The sequence below is a fragment of the Fistularia commersonii genome, chromosome 26 (genome assembly GCF_037954325.1).
Source record: "Fistularia commersonii isolate RoL2024-O1a breed Wild chromosome 26, RoL_Fcom_v1.0, whole genome shotgun sequence".
Classification (NCBI taxonomy): domain Eukaryota; kingdom Metazoa; phylum Chordata; class Actinopteri; order Syngnathiformes; family Fistulariidae; genus Fistularia; species Fistularia commersonii.
This window is the reverse complement of record NC_141309.1, coordinates 378687-395000: the sequence shown is the minus strand read 5'-3', so window position 1 is coordinate 395000 and position 16314 is coordinate 378687. Positions and strand designations below refer to the sequence as shown.

The following is a 16314-nucleotide window of genomic DNA, read 5'->3' as shown; positions in this document are numbered from 1 at the left end:
AGGTGAAGGTGGTCTTCATGGAGAACCTCAGCAGCTCCTCCATCACCAGTCCCAACACGCAGTCCTAACCCTAACCCGGAGAGCCGGACCGGACCAGACCGGATTCATTAAGAGCGTTAGAATGACGCGTCTGGAAGGAGATGAGAAGTTACTCAGAGACGTTCCTGAGCTCAGATGGACTCTCAATGTTATTATTCTTGATATTATTAAAGTGAAGTCATTGTGTTATTATTATTATTAGTGTTTTGTTTTTGTTGTTGTTATCATGTATTTGGAGCACATTGTTCTTCTGCACCTTCTCAGAGAACACTGGATGCTGGGCTGCATGTCAATGTCCACCATCTCCCTCCATCTCCTCCTCAATGTTCCTCTGCTCCGTCCTCTTGTCCTTCTGTCTTCCCGTCTCCCTGTCCTCAGTCCTGGGTCTGTCCAGGCGGAGGAGGTCCAGAAATAGCCTGGCAGACGTCCTCCTCCGCCAGGCTCCTGGGTATCTCCATCTCGGCGTCCCGTCCTCTGGCCGTCCTTCGCCGCTTCCTTCGGACTCATTATGCTAATCGACTCGTCTTCTTCCAGGAACACGAGCGGACCCACGCTTGCATCTCTTCGCATCTCCTCGCATCTCCTCCCATCTCCTCCCATCTCCTCTCATCTCTGTGCGCTCTGCTTCATGTCTCCAGGCTCCTCTGGCTCGGGTTCCTTCCTGCCTCGAAATGAGAGCTTTGCAAGGACCGAACCCTGGAGGACGTCTGACTGTCCTCCTCCTTCTTCTCCCTCCACTAGCAAACACAGCTAACCTCCTGCAACCCCACATATTAGTGTGTGTGTGTGTGTGTGTGTGTGTGTGTGTGCGTGTGTGTGTGTGTGTGTGTGTGCGTGTGTGTGTGTGTGTGTGTGTGTGTGTGTGTTCATGGGTTCATTAAATAAAAGCTTCCTGGTCATTGAAGACCACATCTATTCTGATGGAGTCCAGATGTAAGCGATGTAAAGGCTGTCGCGACGCGTCTGCGGAGAAGCTCTCAGGACGAGAGGTGAATCGCATCTTCTGGACGCGCTCCTGATCTCCCGCTGGTTTGATTTCCCAGGCCGACGGCAAGCTCGTGGACGGAGGCCTGCTGGGAGACGCCAACGGCGTGGAGCCGGCGCCGGGACGCGGGAAGGATTCCGGGAAGTGGCAGAAGCCCAGGTTCTCCAGGAAAGCGCTGATGAAGTGCTGCCTGGTCAAGTGGATCATCGCCAGCACGCAGCCGCAGGACAAAGGTGAGGGTTGAAGGGATCGGCCGGACCAGGACGGACCTCCTGGTCAGCGTGGTGGACCTCCAGATGGAGATCCGCTTGTCATCTGTTCCACTGAGGTTCCCAGCGCTTCCTCCTGAGGAACGCCTGGGTGGTTAAGGTTAGGGTTGTTTAGGTTAGGTTCCGTTCAGGAGGCTGGTGGAGATGACGTCCACCTCTGGTCTGGGCCCGTAGTCTGTATTGTCGCTCCCTCTAGTGGTGGAGCGGCGCTCCTGCAGGCTGGAGGTCTTCCTCGTTCCTCCATCATGGTCCTCCTCCCTCCTGCTCCTTCCATCTTCTCCCCTTGTTCTTGTCTCTGGTTCCCTCTTGTTCCCTCCTTTCCTCTTCTGTCGTCCGTCACCTTTCCGCTCCTTCCTTTTCTCAGACAGCCGATCTTCTCCTCCCTCCATGAACCTCCACCCTCCTCCATGCTTCCCTCAGCCTCGGAGCTGCCGCTCATCCTTCTTCTCCACTTTACGTTCCTTTTGGTGGGACTTCAAGAGACGAGGAGGTTTGAGATGTTTGAATTTCAGAATCAGGGTTTCAGACCAAACTGGACTCCTTGATGGTAATACAACAACAACAACAACAACAACAACAACAACAACAACAACAATAATAATACATTAATATTATTACTATTAATAATAATTTACCAATTGTCATTATTATTATTGTTGTTATTGGTAGACGGATGCTGGAATTGGAGCTGCCAGGCAGGAGGTCTGGAGGAAGACCAAAGAGAAGATTTATGGACGTAGTGAGAGAAGATATGAAGGTAGATGGTGTGAGAGAGGAGGATCCAGAGAATAGGGTTAGATGGAGAAGGTGGACTCGCTGTGGCGACCCTGGAGGGAGAAGCTGAAAGAAGAAGAAGAAGAAGAAGAAGAAGATTATTGTTGTTATTGCTGTTATAATAATGGTTGATAATAATGCCACTAATAAACGCAGCAGGAGGCAGCTTTCCCCTGGTGAATGATGGAGTGGATCTTCTGTGGAGCAGCGGCTGCTCCTCGCCCTCCAGCAGGAGGTCCCAGGTTGGATTCCCAGAGGTTTGGAGCGTCCGTGGCGTCCAGATGTTTGCGTGGGCTTCCTCCCACCGTGCAGAAACCTGCAGGAGGTTCACCGGAGACCCTCCGTTGTCCAGACACGCTTGTGAGGGTGAAGCCTCGGCCTCGGGGACCTCTTGGTCCCGAGAGCTTCGCTCGGTCTTCATGTGAGGTTCTTGAGGTGACGGGCGGCAGGCCGAGCGTCCGTCTTTCCCCGGTGCTTCTGTGCTGCTTCTCCAGATGTTTGCTGGTGGATCTGAGGGGACCAGAGACACTGAGATGGTTGGACCTGCTCTCAGACGTCCGCACGGGAAGCGACCGGCGGACTCGCGGCAGACGGGTTCCTCCCGGGTGGCTCCTGAGTGTGGTCTAGGGACGGTGCTGAAGGTCTGATGGTGTCCCTCTGAGGTCGGACCACCGGCGAGCGGCCGCTCTCCTCAGGTGGAGCATCAAGGAAGCCCAGAGACATGGCAGCACGAGCTCAGACGTTTCAATGACGGCTCTCCGTCCAGATGATCAGCCTGGCCTTCTCATTGGGACGACCTGTGGAGCGCACGAAGGTACTGATGCCATGGATGGAGCTCTGGAGACTGGAGTCTTCTCCGGTTCTTCTGCTGAATCCACGCGGGCAGCAGAGCCTGGAAGCAGCAACATCTGGTGCCCATGGGCTCCATTTGAGAAGACGTCTGTTCATCTCCTCGCGAGAACGACAAGAAGGTCGACAGGGTTACGGGCCGGAGAAGGAGGAGGAGGAGGAGGAGGAGGAGGAGGAGGCCTTCAGCGGGACCTTTAGAGAGGTTCCTGCACTGCACCGTGCTGGACAACATCTTCAGACTGAGGAAGTGAAGACTCCTGAAGGTCTGGTCACCATGGATACGACTCCACTGGTTCTCTAGATGTTTCCCAAATAGATTGACCTACCACGATCTACTACAGCTTTGAGTTTAAAGGCCTGTGTGTGTGTGTGTGTGTGTGTGTGTGTGTGTGTGTGTGTGTGTGTGTGTGTGTGTGTGTGTGTGTGTGAGGAGGTCCACACCAGCGCTGCAGAGGTTTGGATCAGACGAGAGGAAGAGGGGGAGACAGACAGAGAAGATGAGAGGCTGAGATGTTTGTGAAGTGAAGGTCAGAAGGCAGGTGGTTCCTTCTGATCCCTCTGTGGTCTCCACGCTCGGACTTTCAAAGGTGGCATGTTGGCACGTGTCTGCACACACACACACACACTCACACACTCACACACACACACACACACACACACACACACACACGCACACACACACACCCCCAGCCCCTTTATTCACTCTCCCAGGGAGTGGTCCTCTCAGACGAGGTGCAGATGTTCGGTGGTTTGCAGGTTCTCCTGTCAGACCGAGACCTCCTTTTACTCGGAAGCTTTGCTCTCTTGAAGTCCTGGACCTTCTGGTCTCCGTCCGGCCCGAGTCCTCCTGGTTCCCCTCAGAAGCTGCGATGGGCGCGGTGATGGCGGCCCTGTCGGTGGAGGCCAGGAGACGCCTGTCCAGGCCCGGCTGCTTGTCTCACTGCGGCCACGGCGCCGCCAGGTACCACCGCTCAGGTAGGCCGCCGTCTTCGGAGAGGACCGGGTCAGGAGGCGCCGTGACCTTCTGCCCGTGGATCTTCTCCTCCTCCTCCTCCCATTAGTTCCTTCCTGATCATGAACACCCGCGGCTCAGTGTCTTTCCTCGACGCTCGCCGGCAGATCTCTCACCTCCCGAGCTCGTCGGAGGTCATCCGCCATGTTCTGCTCAGGAAGCCAGATGTCAGAGTCCCCAGAAGGAGGTCAGACTGGTCCTCCACAGCTGAAGATGACAAAGTGCATGGGAGCACCGGTGCTCGGTAAAGAGAACCCTCATACGGGGTGCTGCGACGCCCCGGCTCCCCCGGGTCGGAGGGCCCTGCGTCCACCTGCAGGAGCTTCCTCCTCCGTCGACTGGCGTGACCTTCTGGAGATGCTCACGTTTGGGGCGAAGCTCTGAGATGAAGCACGAAGCCCCTCCTCCCGCAGGCCGAAGGTCGCGGACGCGTTTCCTCCCTTTTTCTTCCGTTCTTTGGTCTCGGTCGTGGAGGGCAGATGGAGGCGCGAGGCTTAGAAGCTCCTCCTCCACGGCAGGAGGTCCCGCGGTGTGCCGAGTCTCCGTGTTCCTTCAGGAGACGGATGAGGAGGTGAGCGTCTGGACGTCCGCAGAGAAGGTCCGGTCCTCCTGCCTCCCCGACCTCTGTGTCAGCTGGAGAGCCGAGCCCACCTTTCAGAATCCTGATAACACACTCAAACCAGCAGACCGCCGCGCGCCGCCGTCCTCGGGCTCACGCCGTCCGTGGACGCCGGTTCCCGGACACGTGCGCGCCGGAGGATCGTGTTCGCCATCCGATCTCCTCCGTCGCAGCCGTGACCTTCAGGCCGGAGCCGTGAGCTCCTCCTCCTGTCCGAGCGGCCGAGGAGCCGCCGTGACCCCGGCTGCTTTCTGCACGCCGCCGCCGCCGCCGCCGCCAGATCGATGCCTCTCACTCCGGCTTCCCTCCTGCATCTCCAGTCTCCAGTGCATTAACACACACACACACACACACACACACACACACACACCTGCACTCTCCATCTGGTTGCATTAGCGAGGGTGTAGCTGTCAGTTGTCGCCTCTTCCTGCCATGCAGTTACAGTTTAATGTGTGTGTGTGTGTGTGTGTGTGTGTGTGTGTGTGTGTGTGTGTCGTGGCGACCTGCTGCTCGTGGTCCAAGATGAGACTGCGTGCTTCACCATCCTGTCCTGGTCTTGAGCAGGACCGGGAGGCAGCTGGACCCGCATGTGTGTGTGTGAGTGTGTCTGTGTGTGTGTGTGTGCGTGTGTGTGTGTGTGTGTGTGTGTGTGTGTTCTGTTGTTTATTTTGAAGCAGTGTAACAGGAAGCGCTGGGCGCAGGGAGGGAGGGTGGTTGGCCAAAGTTCTGGAATAACAGCGGAGAAGAAGGGAGGCGGCGGCGAGAAGCAAATCAGACGGAGGAACAACAAGACTGCAGGAAAGTCCAGATGGCAGAAGGTTTGAGGTGAACGGGGCGGCGGGAGAGGAGGGGTTTCCTGCAGAGGAACCAGGGAGGAGCACTGGAGGGGAGGGATGGAACAGAATGTGGAGGAGGAGGAGGGAGAAGAGAACGAGGAGGAGGCAGTCACCAGAGGAGGAAGAGGAGGAAGAAGAAAACCAGGAGGTAGTCATCGGAGGAGGAGAAGAACCAGGAGGAGGTAGTCACCAGAGGACAAGGAGGAGGAAGAAGACGAGGAGGAGGTAGTCCCCAGAGGAGGAGGAGGAGGAGGAGAACCAGGAGGAGAACCAGGAGGAGATAGTCCCCAGAGGAGGCTCCAGGATCCGTTTCTCAGGGTTGTTGCTCTCCAAGGGAGCTGCTCTGCCCTGCAGGACCTCCTGCTTCCATATCTGGACCTGAATCTGGACCAACAGGGAGGCGGACCGGGGCGGAGGTCCTGGAGGGGGTCGGACCCCCGGCGTCCGAAGCTCCCCCCCCCCGCTGGAGGAGGCGGTCCCAGAGGGAAGCCCCTGAGCCTGGAGGCTTCAGACCTTCTGAAGCTCTGCTCTGCATGTCTCTGCTGTGACAAAGCCTCCTCTTTGTGAGGAGATTCCTCCGGATTCTTCTGAACAAACAGTAAGTTGTGGGGCGCCCCCCCCCCCCCCCCCCGCCCCCCCGCGCCGATGATGGGGTGATTCGTCTGGCCGTGCGGGTGTTGTCCTCACAGCTTTTCCACGGGAACCCGAGGAGAACCTTCCGCTCGCCGCTCCCGCCTGGGACCCGGAGAAGGGAGAAGGTTTCCCCCCCGAGCCGGCATGGGAGGGGCCCCCCCGCGCCCCGACAGCCCCCCCGCACCCCGAAAGCCCCCCCATGGGCCGGCCTTCCATACACGTCCTGCTCCACATATTTTCCATTTCGGCGTCGCTGTTGACATTTGTGCAGCCCCCCCGACCCCCTGAGGCCCCGCCCCCTGAGGCCCCGCCCCCCTGAGGCCCCGCCCCCCCCGTCAGACTCCGCCGTCGCCATGGGGATCCAGGGCATGGAGCTGTTCGCCATCGGCGTGGTCATCATTCTCTTCATGGCGGTCCTCAAGCAGTTCGGCATCCTGGAGCCCATGTCCTCCTTGGAAGGTAAGGGATGGCCGAGAAGGTCCGAGGATTTATTCATCACGATATCTTCCGGAAGCCGAGGGGGTTCGGGTCTCGGGTGGAATCGTTCTCCAGAGCCTGTGGAGACTCCTCGGCGAGGTCGGTCCAGAACGGGTGCGTGAGGAGCTTCTCCAACTTCTCAAGTCTGAAGGCTTCTAATCTTCAGACCTCCTGGAGCCCTGGATCCAGCCTCACCTGCAGAACTCATGTCGGTGTGGTCGGCCCTGGAGGTCCCGGCCCTGGAGGTCCCGGCCCTGGAGGTCCCAGGCCGGGGCCTCCAGGGGTTTGTTGTTGTGTCATCAGGTGTGTGTGTGTTACAGTACTGATGGCCAGGTGACCACACACACACACACACGTCTCAGCTGCAGACTCAGGGCTCCTCCTAAGGACGCTGCGAGGAGGCATCAGCCGTGCTTCCTGCCTGGAGGCGTCGGGCGTCGGGCCAGCGGCCGGCAGGAAGCCTCATGGCCACATGAGTGCTTCTGGTCCGGCTGAGCATCGCTTGCAATAATTCAAGAAAAACAGCAGTAATGTTCTTTTATTATTCATCAGCCCTCCGATCTCTTCTGCTCCTCTCTGGACGTCCACAGGCTGCGCCGATACCCGGTTTAGCATTACTGCACATTAATTATACATGCCGTATCGAACGGCCTCCTCTCAGCCTCCTAAATCTGGAGCCCAGAGTGCTGCTCCAGGACCCTGAAGGACACCGGCCGCCGCCGCCGCCTCTGACGCTGCCGTCACGCGCCCTGCGGCATGTGCACGGGCTCCTGGTGCGGCGGCGTCCTGCTGTGGTGGCCCACAGGTGTGGTGGCCTACAGGTGTGGTGGCCCACAGGTGTGGTGGCCCACAGGTGTGGTGGCCCACAGGTGTGGTGGCCTACAGGTGCGCGGCCTCCTGGTCGACCCGCCGCGGGTCGTGGTCGCCCGGCGGCTTTGGGCGGGCCTGGTTTCTGCTCAGACCTGGTCGTCCAGGAAAGCGTTGGTGTTCGGCAAAGGACGGTTTAAGTCCAAACCAGGCAGACGCCCGGCGGCAGGAGGAAGCCTCAGAAGGTCTTGGTTGGCTGTCGAGAGCAGTTTGGAGCTGGTCTTTATCCGGAGCGGCTCGGGACCCGCGATCGGATCCTGGATGGATAGAGGTCCGGTCTCACCCCCTGGTCCTGGTCCAGAAGATAAATATCATTTTAAGCTCCTCTCAGAAGGACTTCCTGAAGTCCATCAGAACGTCGGACGTCCTTCATCGGACCAGGAGCCGTCCTGAGCCGCTGCATTGTTTATGGCACCAGAACACGCATGTGTGTGTGTGTGTGTGTGTGTGTTTACACAACCGACATGTGCTGATCGGCTGAGATGTCCACAAGGGAAAGGGTCAATGTGTGTGTGTGTGTGTGTGTGTGTGTGTGTATGTGTGTGTGTGTGTGTGTGTGTGTGTGTCCCCTTTTATCATAGCTGTAATGTGTAGCCATAAACACTTTTAGGTAAACAACTTGGTAGTTACTGGTTATGATGATGGTGGGACTCTGAGAGTGTGTGTGTGTGTGTGTGTGTGTGTGTGTGTGTGTGTGTGTGTGTGTGTCTTCTTGTATCATTGCCGTAATGTGTAGCCATAAACACTTTTAGGTAAACAACTTGGTAGTTACTGATTATGATGATGGTGAGACATGAGTGTGTGTTTGTGTGTGTGCTCTTGGGTGTGTGTGTGTGTGTGTGTGTGTGTGTGTGTGTGTGTGTGCACTCATATCTTCTTTTATTACTCACAATGCAGTAATTCTTGGATTGCAGTCATCTCTATGTAAACACTTTGAGTTAGTGATTACTAAGATGTTCCCTGAATGTGTGTGTGTGTGTGTGTGTGTGTGTGTGTGTGTGTGTGTGTGTGTGTGTGTGTGTGTGTGTGTGTGTGTGTGTGTGTGTTTGTGTGCATGCGCACTCTGGTGGTTAGCTGAGGAATCACACTATGGAGGGAGAGCTCTATCAAAGAAGAAGCCCTGAGTTCCTCAGGGTTCCTCAGGGTTCCTCAGGGTTCCTCAGAGTTCCTCAGGGCTCCTCAGGGTTCCTCAGGTTCCTCCTGTGTGTGTGTGTTCTCCTGGTTGTCCAGCAGGCGGCAGCAGCAGAGCGCAGGCCTCCAGAGGCCCTGTGGTTCTGAACAAGTGTCACGGGTCCCTGTGGAGCCCACGCCCAGCGTCTGCGGTTAAATCTGTGCTGAGCTTCCCAGGAGGAGCAGGAACAATTAGAAGATGGGTCACGGAGCTGAAGGACGGCAATCAGGACACCCGTTGTCCTCCTCGTCTCCGAGGCGCCTCCTCCGAGCCCGGGATCTATTTGGGCCGCGGCGTTACGGCGCCCGGCTCCTCCATCTTCTCCCTCAAAGCTACGATTTGAAGATATCTCCTGTCCTCCTCCTGCTCAGGACCTCCACCTCCACCCGGGGGTCGTGGAGGAGGAACGCCGGGAGAACCCAGGAGCTTCCAGAAGCTTCCAGAAGCTTCCAGAAGCACTCAGATGCTGCAAGGCCCAAAGATGCTCTGCAGACACCTGCTGAGCTCTGCAGGGACAACCAGCCAGAGTGTGTAGGATCTGAAGGACTGCGGAGATGGAGAAGCACACACACACACACACACACACACACACATATGTAACACATATATAAATGAAGGAAGATGTAGTTTTCGGTACTTCTGTCATTGTTAAAGTGCAAAGTGATGGGAAAGGTGTTTGAGCCCCTGGAGGTGGAGACCAGGTGGAGACCAGGTGGAGACCAGGTGACCCACGGCTGATCTCCTCATGGATGAGAACACCTGGTCCACACACGCCTGAGGAAAGGTCAAACCTTTGAGCAGTGAAACCATTTCTCAAGCAGGTGTGGAAGGAGGAGGAGGCGGGACCTTCTGCTTCTGCTCGGAGTTTAGGAGAAATCCTGGAAGAGACGTCTATTAAAGAGAGAGAGGCTAAATATAGTCGGGGGGGGGGGGATGTCAGAAGGAGTGACGAGCGAGTGACACCGTTTCAGAGGCAGGAAGGACGAGGACGAGGAGGAGCTCGACGTCCCGGGTCTGGGACGGAGGTGGAGGATGTAGGAGCCCAGGAGGAGGCAGAAGATCGGGGGAGGATGAGCGTGAGGTGGGAGACGGAGGGACTCCAGACGGTGGGCATCGTCTGCCTGGTCATCATGTTCCTCAAGCTGATGCACCTGCTGGGCCTGATAGACATCACTGAGACCGGTGAGAACCTGGGAGGAGGAGGAGGAGGAGAACATCTCAACTTTTTACGTTAACTCACGGGCAAATTCTGCATCTGAGTAGATGGAGGGTGTGTGAAGGAACGTGCAGGAGACAACGTGAGGACCGAGATCCAGGTTGATCTTGTTTCCTCAAGTGTCTGAGGATGATGATGATGATGATGATGATGACCTGACTGGAACCTTCATCTTCACTCATCTCAGGCTTCTCCACCAGTTGTTTGACGGTTGATGTTTTACAAACCCGTGGAGGTGCAGGACCTCCAGGGTTGGACCATTAGACGTCCGTTCAGTAGGGCTTCATCCAGGGTCTGCTGAGGAGGGTCCACCTGAGGGAGCCTGAGGGTGCTGGTCTCCACGGCAACTCGGGTCAGGGTGAAACCTGCAGCGTTCGGCCTGACGCCGGACGGCGACCTGGACCTCCTCGGGCTTCAGACGTGCAGATGTTTCATCGCCTCGTGTGTTTGTCGTTCGATCGACCGACTCGAACATCTGAAAGCCGCTGGGTCACAGGACGGCGCGGTGGCCTCCAGCCCCGAGATCCTCTACGCTCCTCTCCGGCCGCCGGGTGTCCAGTGTGTAACTTTGCTGGCCAGAAGCTCCAAGAAGGAGCCTCAGATGTTGACCTTCAAGATGAAGGAAGATGCCTGGAGACCACCAGAGGGTTATTGCTGGTGTATTCATTTTGGTCTGCTGCAGACGAGGAGGAGGAGGAGGAGGAGAGCGGCTCCTCGCGGCTCCTCCAGCCGTCGCTCGGTGTGATCAGGCTGGAGACAAAAAGACCTTCCCCTCTGGAGAGCCTGGTGCCGTGGAGCTCCCTGGACCAGGGAGGAGGACCCGGCACCAGAGATGTTTTGGTGTTTGAAGGGGCGCCGTCCCCTGGAGGTTCACGCACCGTCGATCCCCGTGTCCGATAAGAGTCCAGCAGAGGTTTGTCTCAGGAGGTCGGAGGTCCACCTCTCGGCCGGACCTTCTGCCTCTTCGGTTGGACCTTCTGTTTGTCGCCTGACCTGACTTGTGTTCTTTCTGTGTTTCTTCTTCTGACTATCTCTCTCCCACTCTCTTCCACCCCCCCACCTTCACTCCATCCTGGTCCCCCCCCACCCCTCTGAAGATGGTGAGTATGGTGATGCCCCCCCCCCCCCCCCCCCAGCTGTAGCAGCTTTCTCTCAGTGTGAGGAGACCTTCTCCCAAATTCCCCCAGAAGATGCAGATCTTTCTCCCGCCGTAAAGAAAGTTCCTCCCTCTTTTTTTAACCCTTCCTTCTCCGGCTAAATACCTTCTGGACTCTGGCACGTTGTCCTCTGCCGCCCCTCCCTCTGAACGTCCTCCTGCACCCTCACGCTCCACGTCTGCTCCTCCTCATCCTCCTCATCCTTCACCCCTCCTTCTTCTCTCCTTCCCGTCCGTCCATCCATCCTCCTGTCTGTCTGCCTCCGTCTCCCCAGACAGCAGCGACAGCGACCTGGAGCTGTCCACGGTGCGCCACCAGCCGGAGGGGCTGGACCAGCTTCAGGCGCAGACCAAGTTCACCAGGAAGGAGCTTCAGTCCCTCTACAGGGGCTTCAAGAACGTACGTACGTCCCTGGAGGCGCCGTATCTCGGCGGCTCCTCCTGATCCGCACCCTTCTCTCGGGCAGGAGTGTCCCAGCGGCCTGGTGGATGAGGAGACCTTCAAGTCCATCTACTCTCAGTTCTTCCCCCAAGGAGGTGAGCCTCTCCCGTCTCTCCTCGCCCCGCCTCGGCTCCGGCGCTGATCCGAACGCTCCGTCCCGCAGATGCGACCACCTACGCTCACTTCCTGTTCAACGCCTTCGACCTGGACAGGAACGGCTCCATCCGCTTCGAGGACTTCGTCATCGGCCTGTCCGTGCTGCTCCGCGGCTCCGTCACCGAGAAGCTCAAGTGGGCCTTCAACCTCTACGACATCAACAAGGACGGCTACATCACCAAGGAGGTGCGAGGCCGAACGGCGGGACGGGAGTTCCACGCGAGCCGCGCCCCTTCGTCCGCCGACAGGAGGGGCGGCGAGCTCCACGTGCGATCCCTGCGGCGGCCACTAGGGGCGCCGCTTCGATTCCAGAGTTCCTCCTCGCCCGTTTAGATGTTGTCCAGCGAGGCGCCGAAGCCCCGCTCGATGACCGTGGCGAGAAGCGGCGGTCAAAGCATGTGGAAGTGAACTTGACCTCTTCTCGTCCTTCCTCTGTGCAGGAGATGCTGGCGATAATGAAGTCCATCTACGACATGATGGGGCGCTACACCTACCCGTGCGTGCGGGACGAGGCTCCCTCCGAACACGTGGACAAGTTTTTCCAGGTTCTGAATCCACGCGAAGCCACGCGAACCTGCGAGACGCCGGCGCTCACCTCCTCCGATGTTTGTGTTTCCTGCAGAAAATGGACAAAAACCGGGACGGTGTGGTGACCATCGAGGAGTTCATCGAGACCTGTCAGAAGGTGACCTGCACCTCCACCTCCGTCACCAGATCGCGGTCGAATCAGACGCACGGAAATAAACACCCCGCTGCGGGACGGAGGTCGCTCCGACAATATAAGTTACAAGAAGAAGAAGTTTAGTCAAAGCTGAAGGACGGATCTAGAGTGGAGATGACAGGAGAGCGCAGAGCTGCAGGTGTAGCAGATCCCAGGGTTGCAGTCGTGCTGAGGAGGCGGCTGTGAGACGCTGACTTTGGAGTCCAGACTAGAAGAACATTCCTGCGTGGACAAGAACGTCTTTGTGCCGTTCAAATCTGAGAACAAACACGATGTGGCGGAGAGCGTTTTGTCTTCCCCGTTGGCAGATAAGAAGGCGGTGAAGACAAAACCGGCCCGCCGCTTCCACGTCACGTCCTCGGCGAGCGACCGCAGCGGCCGACGGGACGGCGGGAGGCCGCGCCGTTAGCTTGAATGCTAACGGAGCTCGCCGCCGTCTCGGGACGCTTTTTGTGCGTCTTTCACCCCGTCGACGAAGCAGCTCGCCACCGTCCGCGAGACGAGCGGTTCCGCGCCGCCTCGTGTCGCGTCCGTCGGCTTGTTTAGCCGCGAACGATGTTCCCGCCAAGCCGTGCGTTTGCTCCGCGCACAGCAAGGCTGGACATTTATTTTGTTTCCAGTTCAGCTTGGTTTTAAAATCCTGCGCAGCACAGATTTGCTGTGCGTGATTGGACCAGCCAGCAGCTGAGGGGGAACACTGGCCGTGAACCCCCAGAACACACTCGCGCCCCCCCATCCTGGTCGCCGTGTTCCGACCCCGCCGGCTCCGCACGCATCCCCGCAAGCTCCTCCACATGAGGATGGGGCTCGGAAGATCTCACGGTACCTTGAACCAGAAGAAGGACCGACTCAACGTGGAATTCTGGCGTTTGAAGCCGCGAGGTGAAACCACCGGTTTTACCGGCCTGATTGAGAGATATTCAAAGCAGCTCTGGTGGTTCGGTGTGTTTCCCCCAACTGAAGCCAGAGGAAGTTTGGCTCGTTTTACCGACCGTTTGTGAACTGCAGCGCTGAGAAGTGGGGAAATAGAGGATGCGGATCAAGCAGGAGGAAACCCACGCCTGACGGGGGGTTCCTGTCTGGCCTTGGTAGAACAAGTTCCAGGGGTTAGCAGAGCACAGCAGCAGCAGCAGCAGCAGCAGCAAACTACCGCTGGCCACCGTGAAGCAAAGGAGGGACGGCTAGCAGAGCTGGATATTCAGGTTCTCCTTGGAATGGAGAAAATCAGGAATGGGCCCATTAGATGGACAGCGCGTGTTAGATGTTTGGAGATAAGCTCGGAGAAGCCAGACGGTCGGGTCATGTGCACAGGAAAGCCGCTGAATGCATTGGTAGACAGATGCTGAGGTTGGAGCTGAGAGATCAGATAGGAGGACATGAAGGTTGGCGGCGTGACAGAAGAAGATCTGCAGGACAGGGAGAGATGGAGGAGGTGGACTCGCTGTGGAGACCCTGCAGAAGAGCAGCCAGAAGAGCAGTGGAAGCAAAGTTAATACAATTAATACACTTGTTTCATTCATACTCAACATGCAATGCCTTGTGTGTGTGTGTGTGTGTGTGTGTGTGTGTGTGTGTGTGTGTGTGTGCGTGTGTGTGTGTGTGTGCGTGTGTGTGTCTCCTCTGTTTATCTTCAGGATGAAAACATCATGAACTCCATGCAGCTGTTTGAGAACGTGATATAAGGAGAATTGTTTTTCACTCACTGACACAAACACACACACACACACACACACACAGACTCATGCATGGACACACACACACACTCCTCCAGACTCCAGACACCCAGCACCCCGGCACCTGGAAGTGTAAAGACCCAGTGAGTAGTCGTTGTCTTCTGTTCCCTTCGTGCACGTGGATCGGAGGAGCGTGCACAGAGACCAGCTCCTCGCTCGTGTCCTCCACACTGACACAACTTTCATAGTCCCGCACAAAACACACACTTAAGGAATGTGTGTGTGAGGAGAGATCATATCACCTGAGCAGCGGAGGACAGTAGCTTTAGCACCTTGTTGATCTCACACACACACACACACACACACACACACACACACACACACACACACACACACACACACACACACACACGTACGCAGGAGGCCTCCTGCCCCACAAACTCTGCCGTTTCATCCACAAACAGCAAAAAGAATGGCGGCGGGCGGAGCGACGCCGAGGCCCCACAAACATCTGAATGCACGAGATGAACTCCAGCATGTGTGTCGTCCGGCGAGTGAGAAGAGGCTCGAATCCCCGTGTCAGGATCCTGCGTGCAACAGCAGCGCTGACTTTGTATATATGTAAAGTGAATAGTTCCATGTCCCGTGTCGTGTTTCTCACCCGTGCTGCACCGTGGGCTGGGACGCCTCCTCCAGGACGGTCCTTTGTAAAGGTCCTCCAGGACGGTTCTTCAGAACAGCTTCTCCAGGACGGTCCTTTGTAAAGGTCCTCCAGGACGGTTCTTCAGAACAGCTCCTCCAGGACGGTCCTTTGTAAAGGTCCTCCAGGACGGTTCTTCAGAACAGCTCCTCCAGGACGGTCCTTTGTAAAGGTCCTCCAGGACGGTTCTTCAGCCGCGGCTCAAATGCGGCTCCTCATCACAGCTCCTCAGACGAAACCTTGCTTTGTTTTGTATTAGGGAGGGTGCCGGTCGGTGTCCACGTTGGCCTCGTGTAGCTGTACGGAGTTGTGAAGAACCCCGGGGCGCCCCGGGACCCCCCGCCCACCCCTCCGCCGGATGCCGGCATGATGAGGGTTTTCGGGTACCTGCAAGCATGCTGACTCTCCGGTGCGGCGGTATAATGTGCAGTGTGATGCCGGTTATTAAAGATGCTGTTGACACCTGCGGCCCGGCCTCCTTCCTGGCTCCAGCCTCCCGTATCTTCACTCTCCTCCTGAGACGCCGAGCCGCTGCAGAATTTGTAAAAGCAGGACAGGAACAGAGCGGCACAGCCGTCAACACCTCCTGCCTTCCCGGACCCTCCGTGTTCTCCCCGCGTCTGCTTGGGGTTCCTCAAGGTTCTCCGGGTTTCTCCCGCAGTCCAAACACATGCAGGAGGTTGAAGATGTCAGATATTTATCTTCACACAAGTTGTAAGAATGTGGAGATACATCATGGGACCTTCTGGAAGCGGGACAGGGAGGAGGTAGAGGATGGCACAGTAATAGTAAGTCATAAATACTGCCTACAAAGGGCAATACGAAGGGTTTGGCTGAAGGAGGGTGTGTGTGTGTGTGTGTGTGTGTGTTGGAGGGGGGCGTTCAGGTGTCTGACAGCTGGTGGGAAAAAAAAAACTGTTCCATCTCTTGCTTCTTCCTACAGCGTCTGCCTGATAGCAGAGGAGTGAGTGGGTTTTGCCGGGGGGGTGAAAGGTTCTATGGGATGCAGAGGGCCCTCTTGAAGGCCCTCCTGATGACCCTTGATATGTGGAGGTCCTGGAGAGGGAAAGGCTCCTCAGGACATTTTCCGGGCCGATTGTCCTCCGGTACGTCTGGGTCGCGGCTGTAGAGGCGGCTCAGAGCGGCGCCGGTGGTTCCTCTGGATCGAGCGCCAGCCGAGCAGAAGACCGAGGAGGCCGGAGTGAAACGGGGTTCGCCGCTCGCTGCAGGACGGGAAGGCGAAGAGTGTGAGCGTCCGTTCCGGCGAGAAGATCCACGCCAGGACCGAGCCCGGTGCCGGATCCAAGCGGAGTCGTCCGAACACGATGGGGGCTCCGTCCCGCCCTGTGATGAGACGGAGCGAGTGCCAGAAGACATCAGTCGCAGACGCTCAGCTTCCCATCCGGAGGCGGCGGGTTCTGCTCGCCGGGTCAGAACCTTCACGTGGAGACCAAACCCCTCGTAATTGGGTCATATCTTTTCCAGGGTTCTTCTCCTTCTTCTTCTTGTTCTTCCGGTTCGCCCTGAACCGTGCGTTCGGGAAGCTGCGACGGCGGAAGGAAGGTCTGATACTGTGACACCAGACCTGACTTCTACATAAAGCTTTTCGCAGAAGAAGTGTGACTCTGGGTCTTGCTTTGCTCGGCCGCTTATTACGCCTCAATTCCATTTATTCTACTTTATCAATCCCTTGCGGACGGTTGAACCGCGAGCCGTCGG

General features: G+C 57.2%; 1 protein-coding gene across 3 annotated transcripts in view; it reads left to right on the top strand.

Moving 5' to 3' along the window:
• The window catches only part of LOC147218162 (calsenilin-like), a 21722-nt gene extending 6667 nt beyond the window's left edge, over positions 1–15055 (top strand). Inside the window, exons 2-8 of one of the 3 annotated variants that reach the window (XM_086174223.1) lie at positions 1083–1257; positions 11179–11303; positions 11371–11440; positions 11509–11687; positions 11942–12046; positions 12124–12186; positions 13857–15055. In XM_086174223.1, the coding sequence (XP_086030349.1) occupies positions 1083–1257; positions 11179–11303; positions 11371–11440; positions 11509–11687; positions 11942–12046; positions 12124–12186; positions 13857–13904 (765 nt within the window). In that variant the 3' untranslated portion in view covers positions 13905–15055. Of the gene's footprint in view, positions 1–1082; positions 1258–6360; positions 6476–9482; positions 9714–11178; positions 11304–11370; positions 11441–11508; positions 11688–11941; positions 12047–12123; positions 12187–13856 lie in introns of those variants that run through there. The other 2 variants (XM_086174224.1, XM_086174225.1) reach the window with 2 other exon arrangements.
• Positions 15056–16314: the final 1259 nt, after the last annotated feature.